Raw genomic sequence first — 17,389 nt, forward strand, 5'->3', positions numbered from 1 at the left:
CTACCCGATGTAAAAATAAAGTTACGAGAGCCCGTGACTGGAGGGCAAAGAGCAAGGAGCTGCACCGCTCTGGAAATCATATGGAACGGTTTGAAATGAGAAATGTAAATCTCCTCGTGCAGGCGTGGTGAGCTGGGGAGTTTGGCCGTGATCACTGCTGTGCTTGGAGTTGGAGGGAAGAGGGGAGAGAAGCAAGGCAGCTCCTGACTGGTGTGGGACGGCGTGGCCAGAGGCTATTGCTGCCCGTGGGCAGGGGATGGGGAGCCTGGGCGAGGAGGATGAGGGGATGGGAGGCAGGAGGAGATGTGGCTGCAGGGATGAGGTCAATTGGCCGTAAATGAGTCTTACCAGGTATTTTCCCTCTTGGGACAGTGAATTCCCTGAGAAACACACGCTTGGTCAAAGCAAATGCTCTGGGCTGAGCTGGACGAGAAAAAATTCCCTTTCATTTACTCCATCCTGTGGCTTTTTTCTTCCTTCTCTCCTGCTTTGAATTTCCTGCCATAAATAATGCCAGCGGTTGTCCTCAGGGCAACTGATTGCTCTCCGTAGCAGCGCCTGAATGAAACAGATGCAGCTTTTGGCAACGTAACCAATTTTGTCAGATCCTCCAGTGTTGTCAATGAAACTGAGCTGAGATGTGTTAATTATATTCCGCTGGTGCATGGTGAAACCGTGGGCATTAACAGGTTCACTGGCGCTGCCTTGTCTGCAGACTTGGGAAGGAGGCTTGCCGTATCCTCTCCATATGATGTTTCTTGAGACAGCAAAATTCATAAATAGCTCTTTTTAAGAAAGCCTGCCTTCTAGTAGCAGGACCTCCTGCTAAAATTAAGCAAATCTGCGGTGCTGCAGGGTTTTTTTTTTCATCCTAATTTTAGTGGCTGTTCGCTGTAAATCCAGCTGTGTGATCTTTTCTGCTGTCGCTCATGGACTGCAGGTATTTGAGGATGGTTGTCTTTTTATTTGGGGCTAGGTGTGAGCTGACAGGCCTTTGCTAGTCCTAGTGATTAATTGCAACCATAACACCCTCTCCTGGGTTCCTAACCCTAACGCTGTGCTTCTCCGTCCCCCTGCGCTGCAGTGATCCCCGACTCGCTGCGAGTGACCGCGGTCCCGCAGACGCTGCACAAGGTGGAGCGCGACTCCCTGGAGCTGAAGTGTGAGGTGGCCAAGAGCACAGCCCAGCACAGCCACGTCTCCATCGCCTGGTACCGGCAGCGAGGCGGCGAGGCGCCCGTGGAGGTCATCTCCCTCAGCCGCGATTTCGTCCTGCGGGCCGGGGGCAGCTACGCCCAGCGGCAGGCCACGGGGGACGTCCGCTTGGACAAGGTGGGCGAGACCACCTCGAAGCTCACCATCTACAACCTCCACCCATCAGATCAAGGCGAGTTCTACTGCGAGGCGGCTGAGTGGATCCAGGACCCGGACAAGTCGTGGTATGCCATGACCCGCAAGCGCTCTCAGGGCACCATTGTCAACGTGCAAGCCACTGGTCAGTGTCTCCTCTCTCTTTCCTTGCTTGTCTGGGTGGTGGGAGGAAGCAGAGGTGGAAAACGGGGCTGTGCGTTGTTAGGTGACTCAGGTGCTGACCCAAGCAGGGAGCAATGCACACCACAGCTTTTACCATCTAAATAAGAGGGTCTGCAAGGCCAGCTGCAGAGCTGCCCCAGGTCCCGTCACACCTAACGCTGGAGCAAGGCCTGCAGAGCCGTGCCTGGTCAGGGACTTGACTGTTTCACACTGTGGTTCTCTCTTGACTCCACAGTGGGGTTTGTGGTCTCCACAGATAAGCCCAGTTGCCTCTTGGGGTGCACCCATGGAAAGCAGCTGTTCCTGGGAGGGTTGCTGAGGTCTCTCGCTGCTGGGTACCCCAGTGAGGTCCCCTTCACGTGGCACTGCTGAGACCCGGAGCAGTGGTATGTTCTATCGCACCCCAGCAAGGGGGCTTGGCAGCAGCCCCTGCTGTCTGACATAGCCAGTGTCTGGGCTGCAGCGGGAGCTAAGGCTTACATACACCTTATGCACTTGGTGCTAGCACAGGCAATGAGGATGTGGGGAAGTGAGGAAATAAGAGTGACACATCAGAAATTTAAACTAAAACTTTGAGCAAACACTTCTGTATTGCCTGAGGCCCATTTGCAAGTCAAAATCCTTCTCGCAGCCAGCAGCACAGGTTCCTGCTAAGGATCTAAAATCCAATAAGAGCTCTTTTGTCCTCTCTGATATCCCTAAAAGCCCTGCCTTTCAGCCCCAGCAATCTGGGGCAAGCAGGACTGGGCTCCAGCTCACATCCCATGGTGCTGCTGGATCCCGGTGTCACAGCAGAGCTGTTCCCAGGAGGAAAGGCTGGGGAAAAGGCAATTTGGGTGGGGAGGTCTTATACCTTTTGCCTCTTACAGCCAAACCAAGCCTCTCACCCCTCCACCTGGAGGTGCACGTGTCCAAGAGGTAGTGACCACATAGGGTCTGGCAGGTTGCAGCCACCTTGCGTGAGGTGTGTTGCTCTCCAGGTGGGCTTTGCCGTGCTGACGTGAGCTGGTCTGTCTGTCCCCAGATAAGGAGTTCAGTGTCCGGCTGGAGACGGAGAAGCGGACGTACATCGTGGGCGAGCCAGTGGAGTTTCGGTGCATCCTGGAGGCCCAGAATGTCCCTGACCGCTACTTCTCCATCTCCTGGGCCTTCAACAGCTCCCTCATCGCCAGCCTGGGGCCCAACGCCGTGCCGGTGCTCAACAACGAGTTCGCCCAGCGCGAGGCCCTGGGCCAGCTCAAGGTAGCCAAAGAGAGCGACAACGTTTTTGTGCTGAAGATCTACCGCCTCCGCCTCGAGGACAGTGGCAAGTACAACTGCCGGGTGACCGAGCGGGAGAAGACTGTGACGGGGGACTTCATTGACAAGGAGAGCAAGCGGCCCAAGAACATCCCCATCACCGTCCTGCCGCTCAGTAAGTAGAGACCTGCCCGCTCCATCCCGGGACGCTGCTCTGCTGGGCAGCTAGCTGGTGAGGCTGTGGTGTGACCAGCCCAAATCAGACTTCGGAAGGGGAATGGGGAGGATAAGGGTTTGTGTGCTGTGGAGGCTTGAAATCCCAACTGCAAGTCTTTTTTAGGGGAGGGGGACAATAGAGCAAGGGGATTGTGCTGCTCAGGTTTGTGAGTGGGGAAATGTGTCCCCACCTTGGTGATCACTCCAACCTGGCAGTTGTGGTCCTGAGGTGAAGGTCCGTGTGACAGCCTCTGGCTTGCTCCTCACACCTCTATGCTCTGCACGAAGCTGGGTGCCCTGAAGTATTCAGCAGGCATAATGGGGAGAGTGGCTTGTCCCTGCTTTATCCTAAGAGCTGCTGGGTTCCTGCAGATTGTGCCTGTTGTTCAGCTGTCATACAAGGCGCTGGGGTTGCGCCTTGCACTAGGAGAAACCAAGGTTCACTTGCTCCTCAAGCCCCAGTTTGCTCTTCAGCATGGAGCCCTGTTGTGGTCACTGTGTGTCTGCCAACCCTGGTGAAAACAGCCCTGCCAGAGGCCCGCCTGAGTGCCTTTTGTGTTTATCAGACAAATGTGATAAAGACGTGAAAGGCAGGGTGAGAGAAGAGGGTCAGCTGATTTATTTCTCCTCCGTTTTGCTCTCTCAAACTCAGGTAGCCGCAGCATGAAGAACCAGGCAAGTGTTGCCCAGGTTACACTAGCTGCAGGGTTTGACCAAGCAGATGGGAAGCTGACAGAGGATTTTGTGCAGCGTTTGTCTCCTGTCTCTTAGGCTTGTAGGGAAATGCAGCCCTTTCCTCAAGCTTTTTTTTTCCTCCTCATTTCTCCAAAAGAAATTCTAATTCTTTTCTCTTCTACCAATATTTGGTCTCATTTGTTTGGCATTGAAAATCAGTTAGAAATCTTGCACTGGACAGTTGTTAAAATGCAATGCTTTTAGGCAAAGCCACCTTTCAGGCAGATTTCATTCCTGAGGTTTCGTAAATCACCAGCTCTAGGAACAAACGTGATTTTTCAAGGGTGCTAAGTGTCCATAACTCCAACGGAAGACAGCAGGAGTAACCAGCACTCAGTATCTCTGAAAAACAAGCCGTAGCATCTCTGGGAAGCTCAGGATAACATTTTTTTTGATGTTGCCAAACACTGATAGCTACCTCTAGTGTTGAGAGTGATGGGAGTTTGCGAAAGCTTCTCCCGAAAGGTGTTGCAGAAATGGACGTGGCAAGATGGTAATCAGATTGACACGAATTGAAAAGCCCAGGGAGCTGGAAGCTTTTTTTTTGGCAGAGCCAGTTGCATGTGGTGCATGTTGTAGCAGCACAAATTCCCTCAAGCTTTGCTGAGACCCCAGCCTGGACCTGCGAACAGAAGACGCGGCAATGCCTCCTGAGCCCTAGGCAGAGATTTTTCCCAGCTTTGGCCGACACCTGCTTTGAGTGTGCAAGGCACCAGGAGCAGCTCGCTGCCCACAGACTGTTTTTGGATGTGGTCACGCATGAACTTAAGACGTGCCTGGACCCAAATGCGTGGGCAGTTTCCTGCACCTGGTAAAACACCTCTCTGGCCAGCAGCGTCCTTGCAGACTGAGAAGTGCCGAGTGTGTATCATCTCCCCTGTGTGTGTGCGTTTCTCTCCTTAGAGACCAGCATCTCCTTGGAGATTATCAACAACGCCAGCAGTGTCTTGGAGGGGGAGAGCCTGCGCTTTGGCTGCAACGTGCGCTCAGGCGTGGGGCCCCAAAGCCGCCTCTCTGTCGCCTGGCAACTGGTGGACAAGCAGAACCGGCGCAGCGAAATCGTGCGTCTGGATCGGGACGGCACCCTGCAGCCCGGCCCATCGTATGCTGAGCGCAGCAGCTACGGGGGCATCCAGATGGAGCAGGTCCGGCCCGGCTCCTTCACCCTGGAGATCTTCAACAGCATCAGGGCGGACGAGGGCCACTACGAGTGCCGGGTGGCCGAGTGGACGCGGACACTGGATGGGGAGTGGCAGATGGTTGGGGAGCGGCACGCTGGTACCCCAGTGTCCATCACTCCTCTGGGTGAGTACTCAAGGTGTGGGGGCTGTGGGGCCATGCGCCCTGCAAGCCTGGCTCAATCCAGGAGGTCACCTGCAAATACCTGGGGCTGCTCTCAGCACTCTGTGCTTGCCAGTGAAACAGAGGCACCAGCAGCCCACCTGCAGCTCCTGTGAAGGTTGGTGCAAAACGTCTGTGTGCCCAGTTGCATTTGAGGGCAAAACCTGAGGGGTGGCTGTGGCAGGAGCAAAGCAGGGGATGGCTGATGGGAGCCGAGGAGAGAGACTGCCAACGCTGAAAGGGGGCACCATGTCCCAACGGCCTGGGCTATGGGAAGTGACATGGTGGTGCTCCATCAATGCCCAGTGGGCGTCAAATCCTCCTTGAATGCTCTGGGCAAACCTTGTCTCAGCTCACCAGACTGGGAGAGCAAAACATAGGGCATCTATTGGCCCAGCCACCAGAAATCATGAGCATCCCCAACAGCATCAGAAGTCCTTGGGAGCTGTGGATCAGGACCGGTCCTCACTGCCTCTGCTGAGAGGCCCTGAGCAGCTGACCCAGGACTGAGCCAAACTAGAGGCTGTGATCGTTGTGGCTGGTACTCTGCTCTGCCAAATAGCTCCTCTGGTTCAAACACAGCAAAATGACATCAATTTAGGAGAGGGCATGTAGGGCATTAGAGATTTTGCATAGATTGTGAATTACTTGGGTCTCACTCAGGCCTTGCTATATTAAGCCCTGGACAGGTTCCCAAAGTTTTCTGCAGGAGACCGAAGAACTGATGAATATCCCTGCAAGGTCCCTGATTTGCAGAATGCTAGAGCTATAAACAATTAGTGCGAGCTATTCAAAAGTCAAGATAGATTTTTTTTTCAATTATCCACAGTATTAATCTTAAGATTTGGCAAGATGTGTGAGACCAGACTTTAAAGTCATATCATATTCTGATTAAAATCTTGCTTTTTTTTTCCCCTTTCCTCCCCTTCACTTTTGACCTTCTTTCAGAGGCTGCTCTGTCTAGAGCTAGAAACCATTGCTCTATCGGTTTCAAGAGCAGGTAGGGACTTTAATTTGTAAAGAACTCAAGGCAGATTCTCAGCTGGTTTCAGCAGCGTCTTTGTCTTGAGGTCAGGGGCATTTGGCCTCTTGTAAGTCCATGTGTTGGCCATTCTCTTTACTTTGCAACTCGTTGAGGTTTGTTGGGATGAAGCAGGGAGTACAGTGGTAGATGAAGTGATGAGATTTTAAAATGCGTCACTTTCACTCTTGCTAAAATTTAAGATACTGGAAATTGATCAGCAGTTCCAGAAGATGGAATTTGAAGGTAGTTGTCCCTCCACCTCTGTCCCTTGTCCCAGAGAAATTTGACTGTCACGTTCTGTCAAGTCATTCCAAAGTCCTCTTTCTATAACTAACAAAGCTGTAGTAGCTCAGTAACATTTAGTGATGAAAATACCTCATATTGTTTTCTTGCTGCTGAATCTGATATTTTTTGTTGAGAGTAATGCTTTTGAAGTGTCTCAAGAAACTATAATGGAAGGTGCTAAGAAAGAGCAAGAGAGGTTTATTGCTACAGAAAGTGCTAGTAAAAAAATGCAGTAAATTTAGTGACACTCACATTTCAAGTTAAGGTCTAATCGTTTGCCAGTCTGGCAGGGTAAAAAACTCTTTAGCTGAACCAGCACAGATAATGTTCAAACCCATAAATCTATCGACACTGTGGTTGTGAAGCAACAGCCACAAGAGAGATGTGCTGTCAGATGAGACCAGATGTCCCTGAACTTCTGAGGATCTCAAGAGCCCAGCAGGGATTTTAGTCCCTGGCAGATGGGAAGGAAAGGGCAGGCACTCTGAAATCTGTGGGTAGAGGAGGGCAGGCTGGGTGAGGAGGTTCTGCTGTATTGTTGGGGGGGGGGAGGGTCTTGCCCAAAATGTGCCTGCTTACATGTGTGGATGCTGTCCTTTTGTATAAATTCCCTGGTAAAATTATGGAGAAGATTATTCTGGGAATTACTGAAAAACACCTGAAAGACAATGCAGTCACTGGTCACAGCCAGCTTGGGTTCATTAAGGGAAAGTCCTGTTTAATGAACTTAATTTCCTTTTATGACAAGATTACCCACCTAGCTGACTGAGGGAAGCCCACTGATGTAATCTTTTTGGATTTCAGCAAAGCTTTCCATGCTGTTTCTCACAGCGTCCTTCTGGACAAAATATCCAGCATACAGCTAGACAAATACATAATGTAGTAAGTGAACAATTGGCTAATGAGTTGGGCTCAAAGGTTTATACTAGATGGGGTTACATCAGGCTGGTGGCCAGTCACTGGTGGGGTTCCCCAGAGCTTCATTTGAGGGCCAGTTCTCTTCAATGTTTTCATAAATGACTTGGATGTAGGACTTGAAGGTGTACTAAATAAGTTTGTGGACAATGCTAAACTGGGAGAAGCTGCTGACTCCCTTGAGGGTAGAGAGGCCTTGCAGAGAGATCTTTACACATTAGAGGGCTGGGCAACCACCAAGTGCATGAAGTTTAACAAGAGCATGTGCCAGAACCTGCACTTGGGTAGGGGCAGCCCTGAATATACATACAGACGTGGGGACAAGAGGCTGGAGAGAAGCCCTGTGGAGAGGGATCTGGTTGTTCTTGTTGAATGCAAATTGAATAGGAGTCAGAAGTGTGCCCCGGTAGCCAGGAGGGTCAACCATACCCTGGGATACATCAGGCACGACATTGCTAGCTGGTTAAGGGGAGGGATTGTCCTGCACTGCTCTGCACTGGTGTGGCCTCACCTTGAGTGCAGCATGCAGTTTTTGGTGCCACGATGTAATAAAGACATAAAACTATCAGACAAGTGTCCAAAGAAGGGCTACAAAGATGGAGAAGGGTCTTGAGAGCAGGACATATGAGGAGCAGCTGAGGTCCCTTGGTTTGTTCAGCCCCGAGCAGAGCAGGCTGAGGGGAGGCCTCATGGCGGCCTGCAGCTCCCTCAGGAGGGGAGCGGAGGGGCAGGCGCTGAGCTCTGCTCTCTGGGGACAGCGACAGGACCCGAGGGAACAGCATGGAGCTGGGACAGGGGAGAGTCAGGCTGGGGGTTAGGGAAAGGGTCTGCACCCAGAGGTGGTTGGGCACTGGGACAGACTCCCCAGGGCAGTGGTCATGACACTGAGCCTACTGGAGTTCAAGAAGGGTTTGGACAACGCTCTCAGACATAGGGTTTGATTTTTGGATGGTCCTGTGTGCAGCCAGGAGTGGGACTCAATGATCCTTGTGGTGCCCTTCCAACTTGGGATAATCAGTGATTCTAAGAGGGGATTTTGTACGTTAACCTTAATGTCATGAGCATGTTTGCTGAGGACCTGAGAAACAGATTTGATTTTTACATGGCAGACAGGAGGAGAGAACTTCATTAAGTTTCCTTGCCTAGCCCAACTGGAGATTAAACTTTACAGAGTCAGCTGATCTTGGTAAAATTTAGGTGGCTTTCTAAGGCCAGAGCTGCTGCAGTGTCTGAAGGTAATGGCTTATGTGGGGATGAGATGTGGCAGTTCTGCCTTTTCAGCCGCTCTCTTCTCTCTGGCGTAATCACTGTGTTGCAAGGGGCTTTAATCCCAAAGATTGGCCTCTCTTCTCAGTAATTACACATCCATGAGCAATGCCATGAGTAACAGGGGCTGCAGAGGTACATACTGGAGGTGTGCAGATACGCTGATATCCACACTGTGGCTGGTCTGGCCCTCAGCAGCAGCTCTGTGGGTTGCAGTGAGCTCTCAGCTCATCCCCCAAACTGTAATTTCAAGCTTGTGGCAGGCTGAAGCTCCATGCTGATCCAGAAGACATTCCTGTTTCTGGCGGGGTCTCTACCCATGGGGCTTCAGCAAAAGCTTTGTTGAAAGCCTGGATCATCGGCATAGCTGTGGGAGGAAGGAGAGCACCAAGTCCACCTGGACGCCCAGCAGAGACCTCCAGAAAGTAAACGCATCTTGGAGATGTTGATGGTGGAAAACAAGGTCCCTGCTATATCTAGGCTTCACTGAAGTAATCATAACAGTAAAAAAATATATATATTTTTATATATTTTTTTAAATATATATATATATATTTTTTTTTCTCTCTACCTCAGAACAAACGAGCAATGGAAATTCCTTGACCCAAAATGTAAGCCAGTCAACTGGGAATACGTTATCATTGTTATCTTTAAATTGTTAATAGATTGCTGGTTTTAAACTCCCCTAAACCTACAAAGTATTGGGGTTAGAAAAGTAAAGATGTGTTGACTAGCTTGTGGAGTCATGCAGATGTGAGGGTAATTGTATATAGCTAGGATCTGTAAGAGAACAAAAGAGATGCTGTGTGAAGAATAGAAGCAACCACCTTCTCTCTGTTATAAATTGCCTCTATTCTTGGATTACATAACTTCTGCCAACTCTCCAAAGCACAGAAGAAAACTTTTTCTTCTCATTTTCCCCATCATTCCCTCACCTGCGGTGACCAGCTACAGACCTGGACGGGGGAACAGGGAGGGAGGATCGCTTGGCCAGGAGGTGGTTGTGAATCATGGAGTCTACGAGTGGTCGTGCTTGTTCCTGCAAAGTCAAGCCATGCTCTTTAAAGCCCTTCTCTCTCTTTTTTTGCAGAGGCTGGTTTTGCTGTCACAGCTATTTCCCGTACCCCTGGGGTGACCTACAATGAGTCCTTCGACCTCCAGTGCATCATCAAGCCACACTACCCATCCTGGGTCCCCGTGTCTGTGACGTGGCGTTTCCAGCCAGCAGGCAGCACTGAGTTTCACGACCTGGTCACCTTCACGCGTGACGGCGGGGTCCAGTGGGGTGACAGGTACATGGGCTTCCGGACCCGCACTGCCATCGAGAAAGCCGAGTCCAGCAACAACGTGCGCCTGAGCATCAGCCGGGCAAGTGACACAGAGGCTGGCAAGTACCAGTGCGTGGCCGAGCTCTGGAGGAAGAACTACAACAGCAGCTGGACACGGCTGGCAGACAGGACGTCCAACCTGCTGGAGATTAGGGTTCTGCGGCCAGGTAAGTTTGGAGAGCACGCAAGAGGGTCTGGGAGGTGTGCCGTGGGGATGGGCTGCATGTCAGTGCTGCAGTAGTCTCTCCAGAGGAAGGACTGCTCTTGTGGCTGCAACTGACATCTCACACTTGTGAAAGTCTTGGGTGGGATTTGAAACTGTTCACAGGGTTTTCTTCTGGGAGGTGAGGTGACTGAGGCTCGGTCCAGTTTCTGGGCTGTTCCTGTGAAATGGAAATGGCTTTCAGGATGCTGCCTCCTCTAAGAGAGGAGAGGGGCCGGATCAAAGGGAAGAGTGGCTCTCCCACCAAAGCCCCTACGTGCACACCCACCACAGGTGTTGTGCTACAGCTCTTATCTAGTGACTGGCTGCATCTCTTGCTCGGTTGGAGACATCTTCAAAAGCAGATAGTGATTAAAGAGCCTGACTTTCATCCCCACTAGAAACCAAGCCCTTTCCAGCTGGAAGTCCCCAAGTCCATGGGTGCCCATTCACAGCGAGCAACATCTAGGCAACAGAGACCTGCTTTGGCAGGGAGAGTCAGAAAACCTACAAAGTGCTTATGCTCCCTGTACAGCCAGTGGAGAGATTTCGGCTCCTTCTGTAGGTTTTGTTGATGAGGACTCTTTGATGGTGTCTCCTATTCCTCATGAAGGCTGCTAAGATGTGTGGTCAGGGCAGCTGTTGGCCACCACTGAGCTGAATGGTTTATTGCTATCTCAGCCTTAGGGCTAGAGTTCGTGTTTGAAGTGGGGCTTTTAGCACCTTCAGGGCTCTTGGCTCAGCTCCTTGCAGCACTGTCAGTCCTGCCCTCATGTTCCTGTGCAGAGGGATGCCTCCCTAGGGCCTGCCTTCTTGCTTAGGGATTGTATTTTTCCCCTCAATGGCCCTTTCCATACTCTCCTCCACCTTTCCCAACCCTCTGGAAAAGTCAGGGGATGCTGTGAGCTCCCTCATGAGCTTTCTGCCCTCTTTCTTCCCTCCCTTCCTCCTTCCTTGCCATCATCTCCATGTTAATCTTCTCCATTTGTCTTGATTACCCTGCCTTGTAATACATGTTTTACTGCTTGCAAGGTCACGTTGGTGATGTTCATCATTTTAGCTTATTTCCCTAGGAAACAGCAGTGACTGGAGATGGTCCCTGGAGTAATATGCTTCTTCATGGCATATTTCTGTGCGTGCATTTGTGTGTGACGCAGAGAGAAAGAGAAATCCTTGGTAATATCTTCCAGAAGAGAGCCTCTGTGCCACAGTTCAGTGTGGCCAGGAGGACGTTTAAGCCATGTTCTGGCAGCCGGTTCTTCTTTACTGGAGCAGTAAGCATCGAGGGATGCCTTAACAGAACAAGTGATCTAGGTCTCCATGGTTTTTACCTCTCCCTATCTCCCTGCTGCTCAGCGAGCTACTGCTACACAAATCTTAGCTGTCAGTCCAATGAGCCTTGCGTAATGTTTGTGGTTTTATGGCCCGCAAGGGGATGGACAAGAAGAGGGGGGCTCCTTTCTGACCCTCCTCCTCAGAGCGTCCCCAGCACTGCTATTGCACTCTGCGTTTCGTTTCCATGCCCCAGGCAGCCTCTAAGAGCCAGTGGTTTGAGTTCTCCATGAATGTGGTGCTGGCAGTCATGCCAGCTTCTGCTGTGGTTCTCGCTGGTTTTGCAAGCTGCAGAGGGTTGTGTCATCACCGGGTCCTTGGCTGGATCATCTCCAAACAGGGCCCAGGATGATGTGGGAAACACCTTCTTCAGTCACCTCCAAATGGATGTCCTAACATCCCCACGGTCAGACCTGTGCTGACGAAGCAGATGCTGGTTTTCAGATTACTACCCAGGGCTTCTTCGAAAGGGGTCGTTTGGGACCTCAGAATAATTGAGCACATGAGAGGGCTGTCACAGTCCAGGTCTGCGGCTCCATAAGTCACCTTAACCTGACATAACTTGAGGCTGCTACTGGATGCCTTAGTCCTAGGGGCTGCTTTCCTTTGTCACTCGCCCCAGCTCCCTGCCTTGCCCCATACACCAGTGGGTTTGGGGTGAGCTGTCTCCCCTACAGATCCACTAAGGGATGTGCAATGAAGAAGGCAAGTCTGAAAGTCTTCTGGCAAACTGAGCTATCTTATGTTCCCAGATTGTAAGCTAATGTTGGGATTCTAGTTTTCCCTGAAGACCCCTGCTCCCTATTTGTCAGAGTGACCTTTCTGTTTGACAGATTCCAGGTGCAGAAGTGGCAATCGATATATGTCAGCCTTTAAAGCCTGTTAAGGTGAGAAAGGTAAAACAGTGGCTGCCTGATTGCTCCATTAATCTCTTCGCTGTGTGAAATCCCACATCCTCGAGGGACTAGGTGCCGGAGCTTCCCGTGGTGTGTCAGTTTGCTGTTTCAACACTTCGGCTGTCTCTTCTTGGCACTCGTGTGGTGGGAAGGGTTTGCAGTTGTCATGCAGGCTGAGTGGTAGCTGAATTGCGTGTGTTAGCATGGCTGCATCATTTCATGTGCTGCTTTTCAGTTGGCCAACAGGTAACGCTGAGGAAGTGCCAGCAGCTTCAAACGCTTCAGCCCTTTCTTATTCCCAGGAAGAAACTAGCAGGGATTGGGAAATGTATCTCAGGAGAAGGAAGTGAACGGGGCAGGTAACTGCAGCACGAACCCAGCTGAGAACTGAAGGTCTGGAGGTGGGATGGCAGGAGTGGCCTGCGTGACATCTGGAGCTAGATCTGACCTTTGAACGTGATGCTCCTAGTCCCTGGGTCGTTACACGGACTGGCAGCATGAGGAAAAGCCCTATAAAGGATGCAGTCTGTACATGCGAGAGCTTGCAGAGAAATGAGGCGTCAGGAGGGCATGGTGTTCATCCCTTGACGGTGCATGACAACCCAGCAGCAGCAGCAGCACTACCTGGCACTCCGGTGTTTGTCCCTTCCACGGCCTGCTCCTGGGTGTCACGCAGCCTGGAGCACACCAGGTTGCAGAGCAGAGGGCTCTGTGCACAGGCACAATGCCCCAGGCAGCTCCTGTGTGCTTCGGAGGGGCAGAGACCTGCACTGCTCGAGGGTGAGTGCTGGGTTTGAGCTTCTTCCCGCTGGAGTAGGCAGCCAGCTCCGGGGATCTGTCGGGCAGCATTAGGGACCGGGCTGGCGACTGGCTAGATTGCCTGTGGCTGTTTCGTGTCCTTCCAAGGCAGCGCTCTCCTTCCAGCTCTCGAGCTGCCTGTTGTTCCTTTCTCGGTGAGCTCATGTTGCAGCAGAGGGGAGGAACAATAAAAGTAGGCTGAATTCGTGCCAGCTGCTTCCCTGAAGCCAAAGCTGGCAGGAGACCACGCACAGGAGCATGGGCCGAGCTTGGAGCGAGCCCCAAGTGCAGGGGTGAAGCCTGCAGCCCACCTGCATCCTTCAGCCCCCAAGGCTGGGGCTTCCCCTGAGGGTTCACCAGCCCTTTCCCCTTGGTGCAGATGGTTTCTTTTGAACCCCAGTGAGCCTGAGGGTGTTTGGATTTGGCCGTGTGCCCTGTGGAGCCCAGGAGAGGCAGGCAGTAGGTGTGCAGAGGACAAGGGGGACCCGAGGGCTGGCGGGCTGGCTTTGTTCGTGGCTTCTCCGTAGATCTTGGTTCTCCCTGCCAAGTTTCCAGGGACGGAGCAGCTGAGACGGGGCAGGCTGTTTGCGAGCAGCGTGCGTCCCCGCGGTCTGCAGGACCCAGACAAGGGCAGCAGACAGTCTCTGGCGGCACAGGACGTGGCGGGGGGGCTGTGCTGCGGTCTGGGCAGGCTGGGACATCGCAATATGTCTCTCTTGGCAAGAAGGCTGGAGCAGATTCGTGCTGCTGCATCGCATTGACATTGTCCTCGTGCGCATTCCTGCACTCGTCTCTCCCCTGCGGGGTGATTTCGGCAGAGCTTCGAGGGGTCCGAGCGCTGCACCTTCGTGGGGAGCTGGCTCTGGGGCAGCATCACATTTGGGATCGCTCACATCCCCCTTCCCCATTAGAGAGCCCGACACGGCCCTTTCCACCCCCCAGCTGCAAGCTGCCCGCAGACCATCAGCCTGTGATAAATGCGCGGCCGCCCCTGTGCCCGCAAGTTGATGTCTTCTTCCCATCTTCTCCCGCCCTCCCTCCTGGCGTCAGCCCTCCGCCGGTCCTGTCGTGACTAATCCTGCAGCGGGCACACGGGGAGAGGCTGCAATCACCTCCATAAATCTGCCCTCCTGCTCCCGGGTTTCTGACAGTAATGAACGTGGGAGGAGGGACGGGGAGGGGCGGAGGGGGATGATAACCAAGCAGACGCCAGGGGTGCCGGGCTCCTCGCTGCTTTTTCACAAGCCGGGCTACAGCAGATTGATTGACCTGGGAACCGTCAAGCAAACAAGACCGTCAGGCTCTTCATTAGAGCATTAATTAGCTTCCAGGGGCTCTCCAGGGGCTGCTCCGTAAAGTTTGGTTTATTAGGAGCTGTCAAGTTGAAACTGTCGTGGAGGGGGAGGGTGCAGGCTCCTCAACTGGCCTCGGAGAAGGGGGATGCTTGTGCCTGAACTTTGTTTGAGATCAGGGTGAACCAGAAAATCCTGTGCTTGGGTGGGTGCAGAGCTCTCTCTCTCCTGGTCTCCACTAGAAATTGCCCTGGCCACTGATAGCAGCCTGGAAAACCGAAGGATGGTAGAGAAGAGGAGGAGGACCCGTACCTCGTGGTCCGAGCTGTCACCAGCAGTTGTAGAGGGACTGCTCAGTGTCCTGTGCCTCCTTCCCTCGGAAGACGTGGTGAGCAGCCAAGGCAGTGGTGGCTGTAACTGGATACTGGGATGCTGGGAAGACGAGGAGAGGAAGAGGCAGGGGAGAATTGGGAACGCAGGCTGCCATATGGCATGCTCGGTGCTGGGAGAGGACTGATTTTCAAACAATTGCCAACACAATTGCTTGTGGAGGAGTTTAAGGGGAGGCATTCCCTAACAAATGAAAATCAGATATTGCTGTTGCTGCCTTTCTCCCTTCTCATTTCTTAATAATGTTGTCTGTGTGTGAGGAATCCTCTTCTGCTTGGATGCTGGAGATGCCCTTCCTACCACTGATGGCCAGTGAGGCCCTGACCTCTCCCAGGCACTTCAGTGGAGGCTCAAATGAGCCTTTGCAAGGGCTGCGAGGTGCATTCTTCAAAACCCAACACTTTTAGCCTCTGGGAGCAACTAACAATACAGTTAAACAAGAAAAGGTAATGAGCTGGAAACTTCCTTACACAAGTGAAGTCTGGAAACTTATCTCAAGTTTGCTGCTTGCGTGATCTCAGGGTGGCTTTGCTCTGCAGAACAGCACTGCTTCCCTGCTTTAAAGCCTTCTGCTCCATCTGGCATATAGCTGCGCTCTTGCTTGAGTGATGAAGGAGTTCAAGAAGCGCTCAGCAGGGACAGGAGGCTGCTCATCAGCAGCCGTGACTGCAACACGGAGCAGTCTCCTCTCCCTGGGTGCTCAGAGCCTCGCTCCTTCCCCTCCACCACCCGCGGGTGAGACCTGCTGTCCTGCCCCAGAGCTGCTGCTCTTCCCTGTCGGCTTCCAGCAGTGCGTGACCCGGCGCTGTGCCTTTGCACAGACTCACATTAGCGACCCATCTGGTCCCCTTTTTCCTTTCCCAGTTGGCACGCGTGGGTTTGCTTCCTCCACCTCTGCCCCTAACCCTGCTGTGTGTGTGCCCACTGGTCTTACTGTGGGGATTCTTGCATCTCCGCTGTATGCAGGGTGTGCTGCTCTGTCCAAATTCATGCTCTTCATTGTTACTTCTTGAGGTGCAAGTTTTTCACTTCCATTTCAAAGCAGTCCCAGTTTCTCTCTTTGATACCTTGAGAGTGGTCTTCTGCTCCCGCTTGCAGGATGCATGCACAGAAGCAGAATGTCAGCCTGTTCGCAGTCTGTGCACACACAGCTTCTTCGATGTTGTTTTGAAGGCCTTCTCCCCACACTCTTTAGCTTCTTCTTGATCCGTATTTTACCTTGTGGAGCTAATGTCGGCAGAACATTTAAGGGCAATTTCTCTATACGAGTGTTTTTCCAGGACTTCCCCTGATGGGAAGATGGGCTCTCCAGTTAGCTTATGGAGGCAGCCGCAGCATGAAGCCGTGAATCATGAGTTTGGGTCTCACGAGGCAGGTGGAGCTGGTCTAGCACTTGTTTGTGCAGGGGGAGGTGATCCTCAGCCCTGGCTGTTACTGCTGGCTGCGTGGCCCTGCCCCGTTCCTTGTGCCAGCATCAGCCTTGCTGTGATCCCCCCACAGAAAATGAACACGGTGAAAAGAAGCTGTTAAAGGTGAGTGAGCTCTTGGATGGATTCAGCTGGGCACTCCCCAGGAGGCTGTATTTTTGCAGAGGGCAGCACTGACAGCTTGGGGCTAGCAGCGCTGGCGCAGGCAGTGTCCAGCAGACCTCACGATCCTACAGCAGGTCTGTCTGGGGAACTTGCTCTCTGCATAGCAAGAAAATATCGTCTCATACCACCCTCAGCACCTCATCTCGCTGTGCATAGCCGCCAGCTTTTCAGCAGTGGCCTCTGAAACTACACAGGTAAATAGAGTGAGCACCAGGAAGACAGACAGTAATCATGGTTATGGGAAGCAGCTCTGCACTAGCATGCACCTCTGCAAACTTCCCAGCCATCTTTCTGACACCCTGTGAGGAAGTTTGGCCTTTAATAGCCAGGCTCCAGAACGACAGGGGAATTTGTGTGTAGTGCTGCCATATGTGTTGTAACTCGCTCTTTGGGTGCATTTAATTACTTTTTTTCCTAATTGACGTAGCACTCTTTTGTTTGAAATCTTTCTGTTGAAGGATTGATTCAATATCTCCATGTGTTATTTTCCTCTTTCCTTATCCTCGGCGGCTGTAGCTTGGTACTGAATTTATCTTCCAGTGATCCTATCTCCATATTTTAATTTACAAGTGATCAGTGAGCCGTATATTGTTCTCTGACAGCAGGCACAACTCGTGCTGGGAGTCTTTTACTCCCTCCCCCTGCCTCTCCTGCAGAACTTTTACATTTATTTCAGGGTTTGACAGGAAGGTTTCTGTTTTTAGGGTTGCAGGGCACTTTCATTTGGGCTGTCTTTGTGTTTGTTTCTGTTTCTTGAAGGTAAGTTGTCCCCGAGTCCACAGCCACCTCCAGATGTGAAGGTAGGTGAGCTCCAGCTGTGGTTCTCCCTCTCTGTTGCAGACACTCACATTGCTGCTTTGCTTTGTCTGTGCAGCCCACCTGAAATGAGAACCTGGGCCACCTGGGGGCTGCGGAAACTTCGGGCATTGCTCTGAAACTAGCGGATCACAAGGGGAAAATGGCAGCGTGGTGTTCGAAGTCCAAGCCTTGGCTTTTTTATCTGCC

At 52.2% G+C, this 17,389-nt stretch overlaps 1 protein-coding gene across 1 annotated transcript in view; it reads left to right on the forward strand.

Moving 5' to 3' along the window:
* Positions 1–17,389, forward strand: part of IGSF3 (immunoglobulin superfamily member 3) — an 82,570-nt gene that overhangs the window by 50,326 nt on the left and 14,855 nt on the right. The window contains exons 3-6 of the mRNA XM_032196011.1: positions 1,085–1,495; positions 2,558–2,947; positions 4,627–5,028; positions 9,645–10,049. Coding sequence (XP_032051902.1) covers positions 1,085–1,495; positions 2,558–2,947; positions 4,627–5,028; positions 9,645–10,049 — 1,608 coding nt within the window. The remainder of the gene's footprint in view (positions 1–1,084; positions 1,496–2,557; positions 2,948–4,626; positions 5,029–9,644; positions 10,050–17,389) is intronic.

This window comes from Aythya fuligula, chromosome 1 (assembly GCF_009819795.1).
Source record: "Aythya fuligula isolate bAytFul2 chromosome 1, bAytFul2.pri, whole genome shotgun sequence".
Taxonomy (NCBI): Eukaryota; Metazoa; Chordata; class Aves; order Anseriformes; family Anatidae; genus Aythya; species Aythya fuligula.